At 38.0% G+C, this 26,643-nt stretch overlaps 1 protein-coding gene across 1 annotated transcript in view; it reads right to left on the reverse strand.

Moving 5' to 3' along the window:
* Positions 1-10,085: 10,085 nt before the first annotated feature.
* KYNU (kynureninase) overlaps positions 10,086-26,643 on the reverse strand; it is a 59,887-nt gene continuing 43,329 nt past the window's right edge. Inside the window, exons 11-14 of the mRNA XM_083841124.1 lie at positions 16,881-16,933; positions 15,300-15,385; positions 11,850-12,080; positions 10,086-10,410 (exon numbers count right to left, since the gene is read on the reverse strand). Of these exons, the coding sequence (XP_083697250.1) occupies positions 10,258-10,410; positions 11,850-12,080; positions 15,300-15,385; positions 16,881-16,933 (523 nt within the window). The 3' untranslated portion in view covers positions 10,086-10,257. The remainder of the gene's footprint in view (positions 10,411-11,849; positions 12,081-15,299; positions 15,386-16,880; positions 16,934-26,643) is intronic.

Raw genomic sequence — 26,643 nt, forward strand, 5'->3', positions numbered from 1 at the left:
AGCAGGTAGTTGCATTAAACAATTCAATATGTCAGTTCCAATCCCTTCATATGATTTTATTTGCCCATGTAATTCAAGGATACCTCTAGATTTGTACACAGTTGTACTCCATTGTCCTTTTCCCCAGTCCCTCAGGCAGGCAATTGCTGTTGCCCATGCCCCTAAGATATGGGAGATGTCATAGGAAATCATATTGGCTATTGGTAAACAGAGTTATCCAGATTTAAGGGAGGGGAAAAAACAAAGACAAAAAAAAAAAATTGTACCACCTCGGGTTGAATATTAGAGATGTTGGCTATTTAAACATTCTGGAAAACGTCTTCAGAGCTGGCACCTACAGAAAATAAGAAGGGAGCCTTTACTTAGACCACTCCAATATGTCCCCACAAATGCATTTAACTTCTTCTCACTTTAAGCAGGCAAAAAAAGAAAACTGATAGCCCTCATTCTACAGCTTTTTGAGATTGTTCCAGTTTTTCAGTTCCTCCTAATCTCTATAGTCTGTGGTCTCTGAAGACATATACTTCCTTTTCCCTTGTTTCTCAAGACCACCTTGTCCTCCTCTTTCTTCTGTTTCATGCTTGTAATCTTGAATTCATGAGCCCCTTTTTATGCCATATCTGCCAAATTTAGCAGGGACTGTCCTAAAGCAAGTATGCAGCACTGCTGTATTCTGATCCTTTAGATACCCTAGATCCGGGTTATCACAAAAAGATCAGTTTCAAGCAACAACAGCAGGTACCTGGTGTAAAGTCTTACATCTCCACTCTTCCCTGATTTGGGGGAGGGATTGGGAAGTATATTAAAATACTGATTTATCAGACAGTTTTATACATTCTGAGGTGTGAAAACCATTCATCGTTCATCCACTTCTATTATTTCTGTTGCTCCAAATTCTGCAACAGGAGGATAAAGTGAACCAACACTTCAAAGGGCAAGTGGTTTTTAGGGTTAGGAAGTATTTTTTTTTTTCAGGTTTTAGGAGTATTTTGGATTTAGGAAAGAAAGAGTTTAAGACATGAGATGTGACACAACAGTCAGCAGTCCCCACTCCTTGGTTGTGGACATGGACAGACCCACTTTTCTGCTGCAACCTCTGTGTTTGTGAAGACTTGATTAATTACAGCCCCTTTAACCTACCTCCCCACTCACGTTTCCAATTCACCTTTATTTCAAGATGCAGTTCTCTTGAGCTTTCCATTTCTTCTGAGCAAAACAGCACTGAAGGTTAGGTCTGTTTGGAAAAATATTCCCTACAAGGCTTTTTAATCCTGGCTTATTCTTCCCTTGGAGTGGGATCTCCAAAACCAACTCGTGCTCATTACTCATTTCTCCACAAAGCCAAGAGCTCTCTTAGTTATCTTCAGCAGCAACTGCATGATGGAGGCACCAGCCCTTCTTCAGTCATGCACAATCTTGCATATCTAAAAGAGGACCTTAACACACAAAAAAATTCAGCGTTATAGCTCTGCAGTGTATATGTCATTATGATATACTGAATGCAAAGCAGCTGTTCTGAACAGATTTGGCATATAACAGGGGTAATGTAATTTTACACAAATCATTATGTTCGTTATATTAAATTAAATAGATTAAAATTAGTCAGCAATGTTTCTTAAGATCATCTTACCCATAGATTGCTTTATCCTTATATTTTAAGGTGTTATTTTTCTCCTCAACATTCTGTGCAGTAAGCACATAAATGCCCAGATGATTAGAAGTATAAGCCCCTAAAATTCATGGCCGTTGAGCCTCTTCCAATATAAATAACTGAATAAAAGGTACTTAAGGGAAATAGAAAATTACTTTTTTTTTTTTTTTTTCCTGATCTTTTGAAGAGTGAGTGATTTTTTTTCCATCTTACAGGAACAGATTCTGGACTAATTTTTCCAGCTTGAGGCTTTAAAGTCTAAAACTCAAACATCTTGTCCTCAGAGACAATGTCATCCAAGTTCAAAGGATGTATAGCCCTGAAAAACTGATGTCTTATTTCAGAGCTAACGTCCTTGCTTTCATTGAAAGCTTGATTTCATCAGATTAAATTACTCCTTATATACTCCATAAATGGGAAAAAATAGAAGACAACACTGAAACTTGTGATTCTCTGAGAAAGAGCACACATACATACACACATATAGATGTATGTATATACCATAGGCATAACTGGCACATTTTTCAGTCATTTTCTAATATTTTTCCATGGTAGATGTTATTGTAGATTACATTTTTTTTTTTCAGATGTTTTTGAAAAGCCTCTGAATTGCAAACAGTAGTCTTGCAAAGCATTGGTCTTAATGAACATCATTATAATTAAGAGCATGCTTTTCATAACTAAATATAAAAAGATTTATTTTTTTTCAAGTAAGTCTGGGTCTGATTACTGATGGAGGAACTTCAAGATCTGTTTTGCTAGGCATTTCAATATTCATTCAGAAAAATGTCAAGATAACAGACTTTAGCATGTAATTTTGGTGATTCATACTTTTTTTCTGGTATTTTATCACTTCAGTTTTAATATCCAGTTAAAGCAAGAAACTTTGAATAAAATAAGAATACTAATGAAAATGAAGCAGTCATATGCTACTTCCATACTTCTATAGAATTTAAGATCTTCTAAAAATTTGCGTTATCCTTCATCCATATCTGATACAAAGTAATAGCCTTTGATTTATTAGTTAAATTTGAGAAGTTGAGAGCCATTTCTTTCCAAAATTTAGTGTGCTTGTCACTACTGCTTTGGTCCAGAAGGAATTTACCCTGTCTAACTCAAGTTCCTTCAACAACAGATGAAATTTAGATGACATAAATAGGTTTGTAAAGTCATTAAATTAATTTGCCACTGAACTACGTTCAAACTAGGAGTCATAAGTAATGATAGTGAATGGGATTTTCAGATCAATCAGAGTCAAGTACCAGTGCTTTCTGTATGCCCTTATATGTGGCACATACCATCATCTTAATAAGCCACTTCTGCACAACTGTATGTTGAGCAGGATAAGAAGTAAGAAAGCAGAAAGTACAATCAACCATTAGCTCTGAAGTCTCAAACTGCTCTTTAACACATCTCCACAATACCTAGAGCTGAAACACCCAAAAACAGGATGGTGAAGTGTAGAAATCAAGTTGTGAACTGAGGTTTTCCACTGTGTGGAAAGGAAGCGAGGTGCCCGGGAGGCAGGCTGCATCAGCAGCTGAGGGAATTGGTTTTCAGCTGGGTTATCTACAACCGCTGCACTGAGCAGTTACCCTAAATTTAGCAGTGAAAAATAGGTCTAAACTCTTGCTCTGATCTGATTGTTATAGTTGAACCAGAAGTTTCCACAGGTGCCTCTGCCCACCCTGGTCCTACCAGACTTGTCTCATGTTTAACTAATTGAACAGGACTCCTTTTTGTTAATAATTGGCTTGTACATCCTGGAAGGTGTCTCACAGCTCAGCAATAACACTTTTGTTCCGTTTTGTCAGTTCCTCCTGGGTTCAATGGTTCTGTCATGTTTGCCCATCTCTCCAGGCTAGAGCTCATGGGTTCCCTGCCTGCCCTCACCAACCACAGCTCTACACAATTGCAGCTGTTTGATAGCATCTAATTATAAAAAAGAAAAAAAAAAAAAGAGAAAAAAAGGACTTACTTCCCTTAGGCTGACAAAGGTGGAACATAGAGGGCCCTCTTCCTGGGGTAATGTTCCCACCAGTGGTCTCTTCTCAGTAAGAGGTGGCTCCACCACACACTTCTCTACTAGAATAGCTGTCATCACTCCAGTAGCCGCTGATTTTTTTTCCTGACAGGATGCACTGGCCATGTTTTCTCAATATTTGCTTTCACTGGGATGCTCTGGAGACATATATACTGCCTTGGTCCTGGATCACGAAAGGCTGATCCTTCAATTTCATCCCATTCTAACAGATAAAACCTCTTTCCAAGCCGATGTACTGAAGAACTTTTAGGATTGCCTCTTATAAAAAAGCGTATATTATCAATCATTACATTTACCTTTCATCCATCTGAAACTCAAAGTCAAGAAACAAAGAAGCTTATTGGCACATTTTTACCCTGCAGGAAAAAAAAAAAAAATCGGAAAAGGCATTAAGAGTTGTGTTTTTAAAATTATACAACCTAATATGAATGGTATCTATAGTAGAGGCTGGAATACCACTGCTGTTGATGTAATCGTACCTGACAAATCAGCTTATAGAGTCCTCCCATACCTTAAGCTGGAGTTTTCCTTTCTCTTTCTCTACACAAAACCAAAGTGCCCTGCTCTCATAGCTTCTACATCTTATAGCTGCCACATCAAAATCATTTTTCCAGTCTCAGTGATATAAAAACTCAGCTGTGAAATTTGGGAAAAATAACCAATTTAGATGCAGCTGAGACAACTCAGAGGTAGCTGAATATGGACTTCCACGCACACCCTATTTTTCTCTAAGGAGACCTTCAACTATTTTTCTCTGTAGAAGGCAGCAGTACAGGAAAGTGTAGGAGCATCCTTGCAAATGTGCAGTCATTTCTTTTTAAGTTATCTAGATGCAAAGGATTACTCTAAAAAGATAAACATAGGTAGAATTACTGACCTCTCTTGACTATACTGGTTTAAACCAGATATTGCACACAACAGCATCTGAGCATTTTGCATAAACTTTCAGCTAAGACATTAAAACTGCTTCTACACCTTACTTGAAAAATGAGTATTTCTTAAAAAATTTTCTTTCACCTCCCAAGAGGAACTTCAAATAAAACACTCTTTAAAAAGAAACATGATGTCAGGTGTACCTCGCTACTAAAATAAGTATGTTACAGGCATGTTTCTACTGAGATTCATTAATGACGTTTTAATAGGTCCCAATTCTTAACATCCTGTGCTCAAGCATCAATGTGAATTTTGCAGATATCTGCTGCCAGTTCTCCTTGCAAGAACCACCACCACATCATGCTTCCTCCTAGATAGTAAACCAAGGCACCAGGCAAATTTGCAGAGCAGCAAAGGTGCAAGTTGGTCTCAGGAAGCTTGATTCATACTCTGTTACCACAAAGGTACAGTAACACTTGTCCCGCTCAAGACAATCTCTTCAGGATCAGGGCACTTGCTCTGTGTTGCAATAGGGGAACCCATGAGTTAGTCTACAGCTTGCATGGATATCTACAAAATCTGTAATCTACCAGGCGGGTGGCATGCCAGAAGACATAATTCCTTTCAATCTGCAGTGGCATCTCTAGTGTGTGCTCTGTTACAAAGAAAGAGTTGGAAAAGTTTTCCTATAGATCTTTATATTTACACCTGGCACTGTGATGGTAAGAATGCTATTTGTTTTTATTTCAAATGAAAGGTTTTCAGCGCTGTGTGGCCCCATGCTTATTTCAGAAGCCTATATAAATCTTGCCCCACATGGGAGTAATTTTAAATGTATTAAGTAAAATTCAAAAAATTTCTGTGTGTCTTCCACTTTGATGTAGTCTCCTAGGAGAAATAACTATCCTTGATATAAAACTTGGTCATGTTTTAACAACTTGACCATCTCTTTAAAATCCTTCAATAAAAAGTTAAAAAAATAAAGAACTTCTGCACTTAGCTCAGTTGGTAAGAGGCCCTGCCCCCCACAAATTATAATATAGCAACTTTTTTGAGCATATACTTTAAATTCATGATTCATTTCATAATTTTAAAGCTATTTTTTATCACTTGATTAATTGCTTAAAACTGTACACAAAGATAAAGGGAACTTTGAAATTCATACCTTGGAGTATTAACATGTACGCAGGACTGGATGTAAATGTCAGAGAGAAAAAAGATCTAATGAACTCTTTATTGGTGAAATACAGTATTGCAGCTGCCTAGAATTTTAAATGATTTGTAGCTAGCTCCATAACAAAATAACTACAGAAGTTTACTTACAGTGTGGACTCTCATTCAGCTTTTCTAATGTCTTCTTCCAGAGCGGATAGAAGCCACTTGTTTTGCTAGAACTTGTGGCCACTCATTTTGTTGAAGTTTAGTGGATCCTCTTAACAACAGCCAAGTGTCCAGATGAAGGAGGAGAAAAAGAAAGAAAGAAAAAAAGGATAAAAGAAAAAAGTGCAACTGCAGAAGTATTTTTCTGTCTAGAAAATTACACCACCATAAGTTTTCCTTTTCCCTGATGTCTTCTCTGACTTAATAATGGCTTCAGGATTTAAATCCTTTGCTGCTATTGTGACTTCAAAGCCTTAAAACGGCAATTGAATGAAGTAGTTCATCTGTCATTATTCAAATATGAACCAATTATGATGAAATAAAGATAGAATTCCATTGAGAAATACTCCAATCAATTCTCACTTATATTTAACTAGAAACATAAAATGATGCTTAGAGGAGTAAGTTTAGGTAATAAAACTTGGAATATAAAAAAGTATAAATTACTGATCTATAACTTACTCATTTCTGAATAAGCTTTCTAAATATATTTCACAAATATTGACAAAAGTTTAGGTTTATGATGCAAAACTATCTCTCAGCTAGTCATAAAGTGTGACTAGCTTTTCAGAAACATATTTTCATCGGCTCACATGCTCAGAGGTTCAGATGGGAACCTACTGAGATTTTTAAGGGACTCTGAGCAGGTCCGCTTGTCCTTAAACAAGTCAGATCATGACATGTTGATTGGATCTGGAACTAAAAGTGTGGTTTATAAGTGAATATATGTAATAACTTACCTACCTTGGCCATGTCTTCATTATATTGCTGCCACCGCTTTGATGTCTGCAAATCCTGCAGAGCCCCTTTGGGGATTTAGCACTAGATGTCTCTTCAGCTTTATGGACACAACTGAGACCTATCCCTACCTCTTAAACTAGTGTTTCATGGGTAATTCCCACCTGTGTCCTGCTATATTTGGGAACAAAACTGTAACAACATAACATAGCTTGAAAAGTTAATTATTTCTTTCATTATTTTCCATCTTTTTTTTTTTTTCCGTCTAGACAACACATTTAGAGCCAAGTCAGTTTTTTTCTTTTTTCTACCTTTCTTTCTCTTTTCATTTTTGTTTAATCTATCATCTTCTGCTTGCTAATACTGTGCTGATAAAATGAAAGCAGAGTGGATTCTGCAGTAGTCAGAGTAAGGACTCCCAATATTTTACATCTTTACTTCGTCAAATGGTCCCATCTCATTCTCTATCATGAAACAAACCTCAAATAAAAATAAATAAATAAATAAATAACTGCCATACCTTTTCTTCACTCAAAGTATATTGTTCTTTTGGAAAACAAAACCATAATTTTCTACTTAGGAAAGAGGACTGTCTTCTCTCTAGTCTTCCTTTGTCAAAACAGAGTAAAAGAAATGCACAAATAGATCCTATAGTATTCCTACCCCCCAACTCTCTTCCCCCCCCCCTTATTTTTTTTCAACAGTTACAATGAATTTAAGAGATCTGTACAGTATTATATTGTGCTGTGTTGAAAAAGATCGCATCCACCAGGGATCTACATATTTATGTTTATTTTCATTTTGTAGACTTTTTCTCATTCTACCTACGTATCAATTTTCTGTCATCTACAGACACTCATGTGTTGCAGTTTAATTTGAAAAATGTAATTTCTTCAGACAATCCAAGAACTCAATGTTAGCACAATTAGAAAGCGGTAGTACTTAATGCTGAATTTTAAATCAGAGATGTAACTACCAGGAAATATTTAGGGTATATACAATTAATTATTTCACACATAATTATTCCTGGTATTACTCTAACTGTGGTATCTTAGAGCATTTGAAAAAGCAGGCTTTTTTTTTTTTGTACTGAATCTCTTTCACTTGATATTCTCTCACTAAATAATATGTAAAATACTGACACCTAATGTTAACTTTCAGTATTATTCATTTTGCAAAACTTTACAAGAACTAATGAAAGAACGTGTAAAACTAGTGCTTATGCTGTCATTTTGTTTCATTCTCCTTACTTCATGGAAATCATTTTCTGAATTTATGTATAATGCATATAAAAGCAAGGAGTCTTATGTTTATCTTCACAGCCCATAGGTAAAAGAAAAAGTAACTCAGCAAAGTTGAAGTTTGTGAATTTTGACCGACTCGTTTTTATCAAATCCCTCAAACAAAAGACAGTTTTTTTATAAAACCTCTCTGCCTGTAACCTAAAGTGTTGATGAAGGACAAAATATTAATGATTGTTTATTAATAATCTATCTCTCAAGAACCAGACTGTATAGATTCAGGAAGTATTTTACCTACCCTACATAGTTCACTTTCCACAATCAGAGATACAAGGGTTTTTCAGTTACTGCATTTAATGCAGATGCCAAACTGCTCTGCCAGGCTGGAACCTGTAAAGTCACCATTTATCTCCCCATAACTTCCAACCAAACCTTGTCCAAACTTGATGTCTAGGTGCTATTTAGAAAGGGATTTGGAGTGCTTACTCTTCCTGGGATTGCCTCACAACCAAAGTGCAGCTGAAATCTAAATAAGGTATTTTATAATATGACTAGTGTGACATATGGATTTATATAAAGCTTGCTTAATTTTACAGTAAAGACCTAAGTGAGTGTTAGCCAGAGCTGAATAGAAGCACAAGTGCTTCAAAGGTACTGGCAGTGAAATAAACTACTTTTCACCACTGTGGACTGTCACAGTTTCACGTTCAGCGCTTTTCTCATCAACAGTTGCTTCATGGAAAATTGTCCTTTTCTATGATTGTGTCACTTAGCAGATGAAAGTAGCTGTGCTGCAGATGTACATACAAAAAATAAAACCCCTGCTACTGAAACACAGATACCTGGTCTGCAACACAATGGCACAGTCTCAGCTGAATCAAGGACAGATGACGTCAATGCAATCAAAACCTCTTGAGTGAGCCAGAGCTTTCCCAGTGATTAAGACTCCTGTGCTACTCTTTATTACAATATTCTCATGTAAGAAGCTCTTCTAACTTTTCATAGTTGCTAAAAATACCAACTAATGCTTTATTTGCAGTCCTTTCAGCTTTCCTCTACATGCTACAACTGATGAAATAGGTATTATTGTGGCAGGTCTTTTAAAGCTACCCTTCTTTAGGGAATTTTAAAGGGCAGGCAGACACTGCAAATGTTCCCCCACTGCAGGAGCCCCAACGTGCACTGGGAGATGCTCAGAAAGTGTAAGAATTTCAAACTGCAAAAATGCCCTTGAGCCAAAACACTGGAGTAGCCCAAATTACTTCCCACAAATCATTTTTCACCCTTAAAGTGGAATAAGAAGTACTACCAACAGTAATTTTCTAAGTGTATTAAACCAATAATCATCAGAGAGAAAGGCTTACAGATAGCTGATTCTTGAAGATAAAGGTACATGATGAATAGCTAGAAACTTAGGTGCTCAGTAGCCAAGTACACCGAGGTTTTATTTATGTCTTAAAACTACTCTGGGTAAAGCAGTGGTTAAATGTAAGTAGTTTTTCTTTGCTGCTCCTAGCCGTCTAGTGCAAATCTCTGTAAAAATTTGGGCCACACTAAGTTAACAGTGGGATATTTTGTTGCTGCTGAAACAATCCAGAGTTCATTTTGCCTAATCCGAAATAAGCCTTGTTAAAACCTTGGTAAGTGCTCATGCAGCACACTAGGTTACATGAATTTAAAATTGTTCTCAGCTTTCTCAAGACTATCATCTTCAAAATGACTACCTAGAAATATAAAGAGAAGATGAATTGGTTTAGGCAGCTGTATCACAGGAAAGAAGGTATCTGTAGTGTAAAGTCATTCTTCAATTATATCATGAATTAACCAAATTTGGGGGCCCTTTTAAAAAGTCAGTATGCAGCAATTTTTAAACAACTAATTGTTCAACTTTAGTTTTCTAGTAAACCATGCACTTTAAATAGGACTGAAATTAAAAATGTAAATTGGACTGTATCTTTTAACTGTTAGTGATTTGTCTATTTTCCACTTTTTATTATGCATCATTTTTATAATAAAGAAGGGATATTTTTTTTCATTCTAGTTGATAGCAATTCTTCCATGCTTCTCAAAGCTAATGGAATAAAACTACATAAAATGTTTAAGAAAAACCCCATTAAAATATACAAAGCATACTAATTCATGAAGTCAAAGTCAAAGCAGAGTGGAAATATGAGCTTTAATAAAACTACGTCTGTTGTAAATAACTATTCAAGCACAGTCATTTTTTTGCAAATTGCATGGGATATAGCTTAGTCTACTCGAAGCAAGGAATTGCTCAGCGGGATAAATGCATCTTAGTCAGAAATAGATTAAAAGACACAGCTGAGCCATCAATAAGAACCAGATAGCACAGTATTGTTTGCTGTTTGTTTTGAAGATGTAATTGCAGATCCCAGGATTTCAATAAATCTGTGCACATCATGGAAAGAATTGTAGAGAGGAACTGGGGCAACGCGAAGAGCATTTGGTTCTCGCATGTCACACTGCAAAATAGAAAGGGAACACTTAGTAAATCCAGGTCACCAATTTATTTGTTAAGCCGTATTTTTAAGTGTCATCCTTGTCTTCACAGAGTTACACCAAGGAAGAACGGTATTTATGCAGACATACGTGAAGACTTTGGGACACTGAAGAAACTACCTTGAGGAGCATTATTGTGAAGAATATAGCAAGGAGAGCGGTGTGTGGTCAATAAAAAAGGATGCAAGGCTTGGGACAGAAAGGACTCTGGTAGTGCCAGTCAGGGGCTCAGAACTGACTATCCAGCCCTGTAATTTATGCTAAGGTCTACCTTGGAACCTACAGCAACCCATGGCTGATGAGGTGTACAGGTGACAAAAACACCACTGCAAAATAGAAATGTCCCTCCCAGTAAGATAGTGTGTCTTGTTCTATGGATACAGGTAATGTCACAGGGCTTGCAGTATTTTTCTTTCTCTCCTCTGTGAATTTAAACATTTTGCTGAATAGAATAATCTCTCATATTTGAAGCACACTACTGCATTGTGAAGACAAGCCAACAGCATAAGGCCCTGTGCCCTCTTAAAAGCAGCAGTTCCTGGAATTCCCTGGCAGCACCAAAACAGCAGCATATTTCGCCTATAAGAGCTGCCCTTTGGGAACATGAGTCACCAGCAGAAATAAAACTCATATATCATTTATATGGCATTACGCTATCAGCCTCACCTTCTAAGTCACCAAATGTATAGTCTTAAATTTAGCTTTTATTGGTTTTGAGCAGTGCTGACACCAGTAACCATGCCGTTACATGGCACCACCAGTCAGTGGCCTCTTTTTCTTGAACACTAAAACACACCTTTACGGAAATGACACCGTTTTAATTCGTCCAGCCTAATGCCTTGCGAAGAGCACGTCAGGAAATTGAGTGGTGGAGGCTGAGAGCTCCTTGCTAGTGCTGGGCTGTAGGCATGTGAGCTGTGGAGCTGAGGATGGAGAAAGCCACCTGCGCTCTGCTCACTGCTGGAGGGCAAATAAGTGAGGAGCCGCCAAACGGGACTGGGACCTCACATTTCAAGTACAAATTTCTGTTTTTCTGATATGCTCATACTTTTGTTTTTCCAGTTTTTCTCCTTTATCCTTCAAAGCTATAATGGCTGCACCATCATGCAACAGGAAAGCAGCTTTACCCCTCAGTAGTGACTGCTGGATGTCACTCACACAAGTATTGGAAATTAATCCATAGAGAAAGAAAAACCTGAGGACTAACAAATAATTTATAAAATAGCACTACTTGCTTGATCATTTGCGCAGCTAAAGATCGTAGCTGCTATGTAAGCAATTTTCATCACTCCGAGTCTTTTTTGGCCTTATATGAGATTATATATGAATGAAAGGCAAATGATTATTTTAGTATGGCAGATGCTCGCAAATCAGTGAATAAGATGAAGTTTGATTTACTCACAGCTACTCCTCTCTTCTCCAGCTCTTTAAACACAGACTTGATTGGAAGGGAAAAAGATAATGTGAGTTGGCATCCTCTTTCCTCAACCCGAGGTGGTGTGATTATTTTTACAAAGGGCTTCTCTGGATTTGTTTTATCCTCACTGTAGTAATGTTTTATCAGGTATTCCAAGTAGCCAGTAAGCAGAATAGATTTTCTTCTCAATGCTTTCATTGTAGTTTGACCAAAAACCTGTAAGGATTTTAAATCATTATTATGGAATGCATTGCTACAGAAAATAGAAAGAGAGCAAAGGTGACCAAGGCCATTTCTGACCTTTCTAATAAATTAGATAGTTTTGGTAACTTGGGGACCAGACTCTGTCATTCTTTTTTTTTGCTAGATAGCAGATTTCTCCAAACATACTACCTTGGAAACCAAGAGCTAATATCAGACAGATATTGTACATACACATGGCAAGATAACGGCTTTTGGACACACATGACAACATTATTACTTTCAGATAATGAAAGAGTATTTTGTCTGTTGTTAAGGATTTCTGTACACATCTTACATAAATGAATTTGCACATAAAAACAATTTCCTAAGAGAGCATCCATTTGCATATCTGAAGGTGATCCATAAATTCTTTATACATACAACAGGACTGCATCAAACAAAAATCACGTACAAGTTTTTTGTGACTCAAGTAAAGCCAAAGGCCAAGACAAACATGACTAATCTACAAACTTATTTTTGAGGACACGAAATTTGTTTTTATTTTACTGTTTTACACCCTGAACAGATAGTGTTTCAGGCTCCGTCTCTGCTAGTTCACATGAAGAAAAAATTGTTTGATTCTGGTTTAACAGCTCTGTGCTTTTATACAGCTACAAGGACTGGCGAGCTCAAAAAATAAAATAAAATAGAAATAAAATTATGTCAGAACATCATGAAATGTGAAAAAGTGATTGCTTAACCATGGCAGTTGCTTTGTCAGACAAACAAGTACAAACAATGTGGCACAACAGTTTGGGAAGGGGAAAGGTCCAGGCAGCTCCTGCTCCTCTCCTGCCTGTACTCATGGAAAGGCTCAGTTACAGAGAACAATGGAAAACATGACCCTGGAAACAACTAATCCCTGCTTTCCCCAAGCCCTCCCTTTTCCCATGCAAGTAGTTGCAGGGAAAAAGTGAGAGAATATAGACATCTAAGTACCTGATCACCTCTACAAATCAGATCGCAGGATGTAGTTGCAATACAGTTTCTAAGACTATTATACCTCTGCTTACGGCAGCTGCAAAATCAGAGGTAAGGCTGAGGTCCTGCACAAAAATCCACAATCGTGACTCTCAGAACATCACTGCTCCTGACTGAAGGAGTCACACTTGGAACATTACTGATATACTCACAGATAATTACTTCATACACACCTCAAAGAGTGTACAGAGAGGTAACTAGGAAGTTCCACTCCAAATACCACAAAGTTTGGTTCCCAGCAGCAACTGGAATTTTTTTTTTTTTTTAGAATATCCCATTATTACACTACAATGTTATCACAACTACTAAAGGTGGCACAAAACCAAAAGCCCCTACATTTTCTTTATCTATTCTGAGCTAACAAAATATGGCTGCTGTAAGACAGGCTTTGCAGCCACAGAAACGAATGTGACAGGGACCAGAGCCACCAGCAGTCATTACTTGCACAGGTCAGCAAAAATGCAGAGATGCTTCCCTCACCTCGCAGGCTGGCAGAGTGCACACATGACCATTTAGCTTGTTACTGGAGGTAAAATGGAGACCTGTCTCCTATTCCTCTGGGCTTTGCAGCAGTATGAGGGATGGAGCTCCTTAGGCTGCATACAAAAATCTGTTTGCTCAGGCTTTGCGCAAGGAATATTTGGCCTCCTGGGTGAAATTTTGGAAAAAGATCTTTTAAATGGGGCTGTAGAGCGCTCCCCTTTTTTCCATAAAAGGGAGCAGCTACTGCCATAACAGTCACTTTAAGCATTATTGAGGAATAACATGCATTAACACTTGCAGTTTTCATTGTTTCCATTGGAAACACTGCCTTCTGTTTAATGTGTCCCAGTGAAGGTGGCATGCAATTTCACTAGCCATCTCTTGCCAGACATGAAAACTATTTTGTTTCCCACTGTATTAGAGCAATTAGCACTGGGAAATCCTGGCTGTGCCAAAAGGTAATGCAGGCATGGAAAGGGGAGGCGATGGAAACTGCTCAGCCCTCATTGTTTGAGGCTCCCTGCAGTGGGGCTAAATGACATCAACCCGCACAAACTGGAGCACTGACAATCTGGGTCATAGCAGAATAGCTTTCAGCTTATCTCGAAGGTCACATAAAGTTTAAAAATATATTGGATGTTTAAGGACTAACAAAATAAATTGTCAGGCAGAACAAGACGCATTGCTGTGCCCTTTGCAGTCCTTCAGCATTGCATGTAAGCTGGTGAGAGCACAACTGGCAATTTTCTGACTTTGTTTGCTTAAAATACTGCTTTTCAGTAAATAAAGAAGAGGGACGTACAGCGTACAGACATTGCTCTTTGTACCAGCATCAGCTTTGCTGTTACGCTAACATTAATGGAATGCTGGCAGAAATAAATTCCTCTCATTATGCTGCTGCAAAACCACGCTAACCAAGGCTGGCTTGACAAGCAGCTTAGGAAAAAAATTACTACAGGGAGGTCTGTGTACAACCATCCTTTTCATCTCCAAATACCAGAAGTCCAGCATTTCAGGTGTGAACCACCCATAAGAGAAACTCTATGCCTGGATACATGTGAGGCCCTGCGCCTGTGGCCACCAGAAAAAGAACGAAGAGATGAAAGGCAAAAGTCCAGATCCACAGCACATTCATGAATTGTCCATTTATGGAAGCATTAACAGACAGTTTTTGTCTTTTCTGTTTGTGATGGAAGAGACTACAGTGGATGACATTCACAGAGCCATCAGTTCTGTTGGACTCCAGGACACCCAATAGCCCCATCTGTTTTTTCATAAAAGAGCTCGTCTGTTTGGCACAGGGAAATACAAGTAGAAGCAACTCTCCATGCAGCCTTCCAGAGTTACACGATTCTTTCCTAGGAAAATTTCTATTGGTGTCCTTCACACAAGTTGCAGAGAGGCAAGCTCTGAATGTCTGTATTGGAAAAGCTGCCCTTTGCATTGAGCCCCTAAAAGCCCAATGCTGAGCCCTGTCCAAAAGCTGAAGATGCAAATTTCATGGATCCTAAATCTGACAGCAAAATTTGTGAGAACAGTAAAAGAATTAGTATGATTTTACAAGTCTTGGTATCTCAGTTTTGTTGTTGTTGTTTTTATCAACCTTGGCTTTTTAGCTTTTCTGGACTTTATTTATTTATTTTTAAGGAACTCAGCAATAAAATCCATAACATTTTTTTTAACATTTTATACTCTTAAATTCAGGCTCAAAATAAAGCAATTACTTACCTCTAAACTAGCTTGCAGAGCACAGACCAGTAAAATTGGAGGATTTGATAACCGAAATCCATTAATTCCTTCGCTTAGTTGTAATTCTGGAAAACGAATAACTTACATTAGTGTTTTTGATTTCTTCCTTTTAATGGATCAGACCTTATCTTGAAGTCCATCCTCACGCAATAAAATATTTCACTAACGTGGTCTGTAGGAATCGCTCATTAAAAGGAAATAGTAATCCATTCACAGCTAATACTTTTAACTTCGAGAGAAGCCCAATTTTATCCAGCGAAAGACCTCATTAGTGGCTTCATGGGAACTAGAGAACTGCAATTAATTTGTTTAAATGGTGTGTGTTAAAACCACCTTTACACTTGAATTTCTTTTACCACTGGCATAAACCAGAGAAATTCCAAGTCAGCAGAGGCATGCTCATGAGAAGCCACGGTGCATGATCAGGGAATCACGTTCCTTGACTTTATTAAACTGACGAGACACGTGGGAGACTGCATATGCAGCTAAGTGTAGCTTCAGGCCACGTATAGAAGTTGCATAGACTTTGGGCTGTGAAATTTCACAAAATCCATTTAATAAAGCCATAAAGCTTCGCTGTAAGTTCTGTGTCATCATTTATATTTCATGCTTCAGCACCAGAGCAAGAGGATGCTGTGGAGGAAATGCTCTTCATGCACAACAGACTGGCTAATTTTATAATGATTATTGCCCAACTTCTCCCTCGCAACTGTCTGTGGAAATGAATAAGCAACATTCTTCTTCTTCTAACAGTATTTCAAGGTAATTTGCGTCTCCTTCCGGGGTTCCATAAAGCCACTCTTACGTGTGGTCAGAAAACAAAGACCAGACTGAAACTATTAGAGAGGTGTTCACCAGCCAAAGCCACATCAGTAGGGGCTGCCACAGAAAATTAGAAATATACTGAAACCAAAACAACCGATCAAAACAAAAACCTCCTTTCTTCCTCCTGATCCCTCAGGGTTGTCTCTCTGCCATATCTTTAAAAGGAGAGGAAGATTATAGCTGGCATATTTAGAAAGGAGTCCTCATCTCTCATTGTGCTTTGGGACAATAAATACTGAGTTTATTTCAGAGCAGGTTTGGTTTTGTCTTATATTCCCTCCATCATTAGCGCAAAGGATTTAAAGATGTTGAAACATAAGAGCTATTGCACAACTTACGTCAGGCGCCTTTACCATTTCTCATTAATTCCAGTGGAACTAATCCCAAAGTAAGATATCTAAGATTCACGTTTACCCACGTGAATAACAGAATCTCACTCCTCAGAGCTTATGACTTTAAAAAGATTCAAAACTTCCATCCATACTCCACATCTGCATCTTGTCAGCAAACTGTCTGGAAACAGACAGTCAGACCCATATGCTCAGAGACCTACTTTATTCCTTTTATTTTATTGACTTCACTGTATTACATATTTAGGATGAGTTGAGCTTAATATCTTTAATGTAAGCATGAAAGCACAAAGGTCTATCCTTCCTACTCAAACTTCTGCAAAAGCTACGCTGCCTGTATATAAATATGTCAAATCAGGTAAATTGAAAGTGTGAAAGTACATACTGTTTTCCATGAGGAATCGTGTTTTGAAGTCATGACCCCACCAGCCAATTAACCTAAAATTTTGCAAAGTAAATGATTAGCAATCCAAGACTTAAGAAATACATATATTTCTAATAATACATTGTAATTCTAACAATAGCATAAAACCACAATACATTCTATAAATAGGAAACACTAAAAACTTCATTTTATTGTCTAGAAACTTCTCTTTAACAGTGAATGATAAAATGTACCACATCTTTCAAATTAACTATTGATTCCCGACAATACCCATTTTGTCTGAATTCATTTTACAAAATGAAAAATAGAACAGAAATATTTCCTCTGTTTTGTTCCAAAGCATTAAACTTAACCTCCCTAAACTTACTTTAATGAACATTGAAACTTAAAAGGTGCTATAAAATCTGACTTGGTCTCACCAAGCAGAGGAATTAGTGATGGGCAGCAGACGGCCAACAGGGCCTCAGTAGGGAGTTTGTGCTGGCATTGTTTTTACCTCACGTTGTGAGCTCTGGAATAAACTTTTCTTCTCTTGAACTGAGCATATTATTCAAAAAAGATTATTTAAAATGAAAAATGAACCAACTTAATCCAAAAAATCAGACTTTTTAGATCATCTCCAGGGGGAGAAAAAAAAATACTTTGAATATCATTTATCCAAGCTTTTAAATTAAGGTGACATTAGATTATTAATTTTTTTTTTTTTAAATACGTTCAAGGATATCACTACAAATGATTTTCTGAAGCAGCTGGATGCACTGAAGCTCCTGGTGTCCAGGGCGCTGAAGCTCCCCATGCTGCGGATGAAGTCAATATTGCAAAACCAAGGATTTTTTCTTCCTATCTCCATTTGGTATTGTACTTCTTAGATGGTAATATCATTGACTAATCACATCAGTATTATTTGAAATTTCCTATGCATCAATACTATTAGGAAGCTGCCACCTCTAACTCCTTTCTGACCGTCTAAGATCTCCAGGGATGGACATATAGATATTTCTCCCACGGTTTTTACTCAGTTTTCTCTATGCTGGGTAGCAGAGCTGTTAGGAATGAACCCTGGCAAGTGTTCAAAATTTCTAACAGAAAAAAACTATAAGTAAAACTCATGGTAGATTAGCTTTTCTGGAAGTAAACAAGGAAATAGAAAGACATTGCCTCTTTCTAAAGCAGGAACATTTCTTTGCAGTGTGCTTAGAAGAGGTTAGCTCTACAAAATGAAGACCGCATTTGAGTTAAAGACTTGTTTTATGAATACTGCATAGTGTAAAATAAAGTACTTCGTATTTCTGTATAACTTCAGTTTTATGTTTACTTCTATGAACGGCTCTGAGTGCTGCATCCAAACATAGAGTATACAAAAAAGCATGGATTTTTTTTATTGTTGTGATGCTTTTACTATTCTAAGACCCATGAAAATCAATAGTGCAATATACATTCATTTCAAATGAGATATTATATTGCCAAAATGAATATGCCCAATATAAAATATATTGCAGCTTCTGCCCAAGTGGCTCAGTTACTGATGATTTGAATCATAAAAGATATTCCAGCTATTTAATATGCACCGTATACTATCTATAGGACATTTCACTGTAGACTCCAAATACTATATGTTACTACAACATACTACTAATATCAATGACACGTTACATGAGCTCCAGAAGTTTTAAACAGCAGAAGAATAAGTGAAATACATTTGGACTATTACTTGGTAGCAAGGAGAAAAAAATAACATGTTCTATTTGGACTGTATCCTACAGTTAAAGATAAAATGAACATCAACCAGAATATTGCCCCAATAAAAGCCAATGAGAAGCACTCTGGTTGTGTTTCTAGAGTTCAAAACTCACTAACTCTGAAGCTGGCTTAAAATCAGACCTCTGCCGCAGCACCATGTTTACAACTTGGAAACTGAAGTTTCAGAACTTTTCCAAACTGACAGAATGAAGGATTTTTTAAAGACAGTTTTAGCTGTCTTGCCCTTTCCTACCATAACTTTTTTTTTTTTTAATTTTATTTTAATTTTTGGCTGTTCAAGAACTTCAAAGGTGTCACTACAGGATGTGCACTTTGAGGCAGCTCTGGTCCTACACTATCTTTGATCTAATGGTCCATATGGATGTCATATTATTTGACATTTAAGTTGACAGGCTTCAAAGTGTGGAATCTAAAAATCTTTACAAATTAGCAATTTGGTGTTTACAATTTTCTGTGAAAAATTTGAAATGAGGGTTGCCACTGCTATGCCAAATTTCAACCTGTTACGACGGGAAATAGCTAAGGTGTTAAACCCCAAACATAAGGCTTTAAAAATGCTCGCTAAAAATAATAGGCAATAAAACTGCACATTAAGATGCTGCAGTAAAATTTCTTATTAAAGAGTTGTTACTCTGCATGCAAAATGAGTTTTTTTGAAATGCAGTCACCATTTTGATTATTCTTGCTTCAAAAAACAAAGACACCAAGATCTAAATTGATTTGGAATTCCAAACCATAATCTTTGCAAAATGGTTTGGAAGGATCTTAAAAGCCTCCTGCGATGCTCTTGTATTTAAAACACCTTAGACTTTTGGGCAACTGGACTCCAGAGTTAAAATATTTTCATTGCAAATAAAACCTATTTTGTGAAGTGTGTTAAAAATTAGTGCATCTGGGGGGAAAAGAGACTAATTTTGCGATCATTCCACTATAATAATGTTTTACCAGCCACTGCCCTTTATTTGTAGATGTATCCAAACTTAGCACTTATCTAGTTTCAATTGAAATGGCTGTCCCAGCAGTGTCTGGCTCACAGTGTGTGCCAGGATGACATCTGGTCACCTGTCCCAGGTACCCAGGTGCTCCTGAAGTGCTTCTGCAGCTAACCTCTCCATCTGGCAGCAAAAATGGATGTGAAACCCACTGCTGGCATGTCAAAAAGGAGAGTAAGTTAGCACCAGAAGAGTTGTGGGGTTTTTGTGGAACGTGCATACCTATACAAGCCTACTTCTGTAAGAGAGTAACTTTTAAAATAAAGTAACACATTGCTCTGTTTTAGCCCACAAACAAAACTCATGTCTCCATCGTTTGAAAGCACTGAGACTTTCCCAGGGAATTTTGCAGCTTTCCAGTCTACGCACAGAAATCATTTTTAAACGCAAAACATACAATTTAAAGCAAGCTGTTACTAGCTAAATTTCATGCAATAAGCAGGCATGTAACGAAATATTGCTGGAAGATTTTTCAAATTCCTTATTTTACCCCAGAATGTTCTCTTATTTTACAAATCAATGAACAAAGACTTACTGTGTTGGAAAATGACTCCAGAAAGGAGCAGTACCCTCTCATTTAGTCCTACTCCCTTTAAGCGCATTTACACCAGGGAACAATCTCTTCAATAAGTATTTTTACTTAGCTCATTTCCCTCCTTCATATCCATACGCATTAGACTGAAGCACTAGTTGTTCATAACTTGAGCCATCTCGTTTGTAGTTCCATTAATGATGCAAGAGCGTGGGATATAATGATCATGATGTATGTGCAGTGTAGACATCAAAGACGATCCAGTTAAAGAACACAGAAAAAATACAAAAAAAAATTCCTTTGACCTTTGTGTCAAAGTTACAGACGATCATGCTACTCATTTATAATTTACTGCCTGAAGCACCATGGGTCTCATTTCCCTTCTCAGCAAGAAGAAATAGAAACTCGAGTAGCGACACAGAAAACAGGGAAATACTATTAATGCAGCTCAACTTGCACAATCCAGGGCAATGCACTGGAAGCATCCTGTCATTACATCGTGAGAGAAGTCATTTTACGTCCATGAGAAAGCATGCTGAAGTGCAACAACAGGAATGCGTTGTGAAAGTAGTAGTACTTTATATCACACTAGCTGGCTTCACTGGGTATGGATCGGTTTGTTTTCTCTCCATAATCAGGTGACAATGCCATCTAGAAATTGTATTTGCGTTACTTCAATGATGTCTATATTAGGAGCATATACCAGCAAACCATTCCAGTTTATGAAACTGTGGATTAAGCTAAATCATAAACAGGCAGTTTGGGGACAGTCTGCAAAGCGGCTGGTGCAGCTGCTGTGCCGCAACTAAGCTCTTCATTCACTCCTCATTTTATTTTGTAAAAGCTTCTGGGTATTGGCAAGGATTGTTTGAGCTTTCATGCCGCTGTTCTATCTATCAGTAAGAATCAGCATTAAGGAGTTCATGAGACTTTTCCCTGCTCTTATCGTTAGAAGAAAAGTTCATAAACAACACAGAACTGAGGCAGACACACTCTGTCTACAAAAGCAACTTCATGCAGGAAAAGCAATGAAAAAGCCAACAATAACTCAGTTTTCTGCAGTCCCAAACATCCATGACAATTGGCTGGCTGAAGAGTACATCCCTTCTACATCCACTGCCTGTGCTTATGGCTTGTAAGACCATACAAGCACAAGACCGAGAAGCACACTACTGAGTGGTGTGAGAATGGAGGTTGCCCACATCTCCCCTATGTTTCCATTAGCAGAAAATGTGCTAAATAAACAACTCACGTAATCTTTGGAATTAGATTGGAAATGAAAAACAAAAAGCCTGCAGGCTGGGGCCAGCCTGAAGCTGGGAACAAACTACATCTGGCCTCAGTTGTGGTGATGACCTAGGAGAAGATTACGATGTACCATGCCACAAGTGCCACATCCAGAGTTCGGCTCTGTCCAGCTTTCATGTTTCAAAAAGCACATGAAAAAAATAAAATAAATGCCATGGCCAACTCCCAAAGACCAAAAGTATTCCTGAATATGCTGTATATAGGAATAGGAATATATAGGAATCTCCAGCTTGACCAAATGTTTAGCTCCAGATAGCGAGGTGCATTCCTCTGCAGAGTGCAGTAAGGACAGAAAGGGTAGACAGGCCTCAGAGGTCCTGAGCAGTAGTATCTCCTACTGCTGCTGCATTCAGACAGAAGTAAACACCAGAAGCCAAGCTCATATAAACAAACTCTTGTATCTCCCTGCAAAGCCACTTCACTCGGATTTACAAACAGTGTGAATTCCCAGCATGACTTCCACAACATTTATCCTAACTGTTGATTCTCCTGTTGGCTCTTTTCTATATTTGCATCTATTAGATAGCTTTTTCTTTACAAAGGTCTTTTCAAAGTTTACCATTGAAAAGTTTCTTCATTCCCAAAATCTTCCTCCCCTAGGTGGACCGATAAGATCCCTGGTAACTCATCAGCAGACTGCCGTTCGTTCTCTGAGTGACAGCATAAAAATCTGATGAGGGTGACATGGGCGACTAGGTTGTAGCTTCCCTTACAAATTTCACATAGGCTTTCTGGTAGCATCAAGTACATATTTGTAGGTCACTCACTGAAAAAAAAAAACAACACCTAATACTTGTAACAGAGAAGAGAGCAGCAAAGTATGCCACACATACATATTATATACGTTAAAATATATGAGTTATAAGTTTTGCCTGACTAGGCCAAACCAGAGACAGAAAAAAACAGGAGGTTGCAACTACTGTTTGAAAACTGGGAGCAGGTGAGAGAAGCAAAGGCTGCATCTGCGCTCCTACCCTCCCGGACCCACTGCACTTCAACAGGGTACGACCCCACCACTGCTGCCAGGAGACTGCCTGCCGCGTGGCTGGGATTCAGGCACTGGATGACACAAATGCAAATTTAGCAAGTCTGCAAGTAGCTTGCTTCCCACAAACTCTGAGCACAGACTCGATCCCTAGGCTCTACAGCTGGGGCACAGTCTTTGCATTCTAGTCTGCATTAATTTTATTGCAGTTTTCTAACAGCATTTTTTTATTTTGTTTCAATTTCATTGCATTAATTTTGTTGGAAGCACATGAGCATCATTGTGTTTCTTTGGATTCAATGCCAAAATTCAGAATAAACAGCAAGAATCCCCCCCTGAAGAAAACAGAAAAAATGCTCATTGCTTTACATAGCATCTTTTTGGCTCCCTGACCGGAGTTTGAGAAGGAGTTTCAATTTTCTTTGCTATCACAGACTTGCCTGATCACGGATGAGTCATTTAGTCTTTCCATGCCTCAAGCCCTCATCTCTAGAAATGCTGCTCAGTACTGCCCTAACTCTCTGGTGAGTGGTGAGAATATATTCGTTAACATGTTTTCACATACTTAGTAATGAGGATCGTGTAAGAATGGAGAAATAGATTTCCTTGGAGAATCTTATACTGGATTTTTTGAAATACAGATGGGAAGAGGGGAGTTGAAGGTAATGGCTGATGCCACCGTTTTCTTTTTCCCCTCCTTCCAGCCTTTCCTCAAATTATCCTCTCAGGCTCAGAAGTTGTTTCCAGTCTTAGGTTTCTGTTGAGTTCAGGATTTAATACTTTTCTTGATCCATGTCATCTAACTGGCACTTATGCCAAGAACAAAAAATAAATCAATATCTCCATTGCTGATTTCTACATGATGTGTTACAAATGTGCTGAAACAAAAACTGAAACTCACATGGAAGGACAATGTTTTTCTACATTTATACCACCTGAAATGAGGGCTTGCATGCTGTTGAAGTGAACTCCTATTAAAAAAGCCTGCCCCAAACTGCCTGCTTGCACTCCATGCCCTTAATACTTGCACCACAGCAAGGTCCTGCTTTGGCCCAGAGCTCTCCTGCTGACAGCTCACTAGAAGGGAGAAAAATACTTATATTTGGTTTGGTGCTGAGGGGTGTATTTAATCAAAATGAAGAATAATTGTAAAGTGACTCCCAGTTTCATCACAGAGATGCAGAATTCAGAGATTTTAACCCTCCTGTGTAGTTGAAATTCTTCATATACTGTGAAACTGGCAGTAAGGGAGAGTATTTCACAGTATACATACAGAGGCCAGGATCTGCATGGGGGACTAGGGGAATTAGCAGCTAGCCCTTGTTAGACTCCAGTAATATTTGGAAACCTAACTCTGTCTCCTTCAGAAAACCTTGCCAGAAGCTATAAAGCTTCCCCCCACACCCCACCCCATTATATCTATTTAGATATTCTTTATCTCAAATGATAAGATTGGACTTTTTTCATTATTCTATTCTGTGTAATGCTTGTTAATTTTAAGTAGGACCTGTTGTTAGGATTTGAAAAGCTTTTGAAGCTCAGGTAATTATTAGCCTCAGACTTCTGTAGTTTCGGACTTTCACATACCCTGATGCTTTCCCTTACCCTTTTCAACTCATTACAAATGTTTCCTAACTATTAAGCATATGTGACTTGTGAGCAATGCCATACATTATTAATGGACCAGTCTCTTAGAACTCAGTGGGGAAAAAAAAATCCTTATGAAAAGTTGTTACTGTGAAAGTAGTAACTTCTCATATTTAATATCAATGAGGTTTTTACTTTGACAAAGGACCAAAGTAATGATTGTATTGACCAAAATAATGATTGTATTAGAGGCTAATGGCGTGACATTTTTCTTCTGTTAAATAGCTTGCATTTTTGGTACCACTGACAGTGGGGACAACTCCTTCCCGCTGTTTTGAGGCTTGTCTTGTTAAAAAAAAAAAAAGGTTAAATTCACTTTCTGCCTAGCATCAGATTTTTTAGATCAAAATCATGAAAAAGGTTTCCTAATCCAAATAATGAATCTTCAGAATGCAGGTGCAAAGGCCGAAATTACAAAATCCTTTAGGTTTTTCCTCATCCTTTTCTTCCAGATGTAACTGGGCAGCTCTCAGGGTGGGGAATTCAATGCTGCCATTGCCACAATTAGAGAGACTCTTGGGTGGAAAAACCTAGGCTGTTTCATCAATCAAGCACAAGGTGATTTACAGCTGATAGGTATTTGAAGACAGAAGGTGCACATGCTCTTCTTGAATTGATTTTTTCCTTGTTAGCCTTTTAGACTTGACACAAGTGGGAACACACCAATTTCAACACGTCCCTCTGTATTACCCCTGCAGGTCAAACCAGGAGGAGACCGAGCTCACTTTCACAGCAGGAAATGAGGTGCAGCAACAGGGGTGTGCAGAAGAGAAATGGCTGCGCTGCTGCGAATCCGATCAGGGCCCGGCCAGGCCGCACGCAGCTCCGCACCAAACCTTAGGGCGCTCGCGATGAGGGATAACTTCATTCATCGTGATCAGGCAAAAGAAAAGTATGATCAAGCAGCAGACAAAATTGCAGGCTAAATTAAATCCTGGGAAGAGATCTCACAGAAAAACAACCCCTCTAAGGCTAATGAAGTTGAATTAAGAACTGTTAAATCAGCTTATGAACAACTATTACCACAAAGTGCTCATATATCACTTGCACTAGTGGAATATCAGATATATGAAAAGGGGGAATACAGCCAACAGTGTGTTAGCACGTTTAGTAGAGGGAAATCAAATATTCTCCCTAGCACCAGAAATTAAAAATCAAGCAGGGAGCCAATTTACTCATAGAGATTATTAATAAAATTCTGAGTGATTTTTATAAAGTATTGAATAGTTACCAATTATATTATGGTGATAAAAAAGCATATTATATTCTTTAAGAATTCATTTTTTTTCTAGGCTGTTTCAGATAGATTAAATTAAACAAGAAACAAAAGCAACAGTCTTTCCTAGAAGTACTTTTAAATGTGAATTCTGACTTAAAGGAGACTTCACTGGTTTTGATTACTATGATGCATTTACTGAACTATAGTCTCCTCAGTCCCCTGAATGAATCTTTGAGGGGAAGGTATCTAGATAGATTTCTGAATAATACATGTGTCTGACTGAACTACAATATAAAAATTTTAAGATTTGAGAAGACGTGCTTCCTTGGGTCTTTGTTATTTTTGAATATAGCAATCGCAATAGTAATGCAAGACCTTTGTCATACTAGAATCCACATTAGCTAAAAATGTAAGAATTATCACCTCTGCTCTTTGCCTGAAAGAAGCAAACCACATTAGATGAGTTTTAATAAAAAAAAAAAGTATGTCAGTGGCTGGAACTAATTGAATTCAAAGTTTTAAGCATCAGAATTGTCACAGAACCCAGCAGTAGTGTTATTGTGTTACAAAACATTTGCTGACACTAAACGGTACTGAAGGAGAGAAGAACTCAAACTGATTTTATTGAGCTGAAGCCTAAGATATGAAATTACAGGAGAACAGAAATGGGCAGCTTTCAGAGTTTAGAGTCTCTGCTCAAAAAGCTGAAATTTCACCCACCACAGAACATGAGTGAAATGTGACTTTTCCTTAAAAAGCTGCAGTATCCCTTAGTTTAGCAGCACACACAACACCCCTATTTCAGGCCCTAAGACACAAGGTCCAACATTGGTCCCAGGGTCCCCAAGCTCTTCTCATGGCAGAAGATGGTGAGAGGCCACCAGAGGAGGACGCTGGCATGGTCTTGTTCTCATGTGAAAAACAAACCATATCAAGAGCACTGACCACCAACACGCACTGACCAAATCTCACAACTGGACTAGGTAAGGGACATATTAAATCTTTGCTCAATAAGTTGTACACAAATGAATAAATAATTCTTTGTGTTGAAGAACTTTTTCATGCCATGGGACAGAAAGTAGCTACAAGTTCCTCAAACAGTTGCACTGGTGTGATTAGCTCCCACGTTTGATGCCACGCAGACTCAAACTAGGAGAAAGGGAAGAGGGATGTATATTGTCCCTCCCCAGAATCTCACAAGAAACTGCTCATCAGGCACCTGAGTGAGTGTAGGTCTCTGTGTGGAGTCTCACAGCCCATACCGAACCTCTGTTGCTGTAGCTGCCCCGTTATTTCCATGCAGACAAGTACTGCCAGCA

Source organism: Anser anser, assembly GCF_964211835.1.
Source record: "Anser anser genome assembly, chromosome: 6".
Classification (NCBI taxonomy): Eukaryota; Metazoa; Chordata; class Aves; order Anseriformes; family Anatidae; genus Anser; species Anser anser.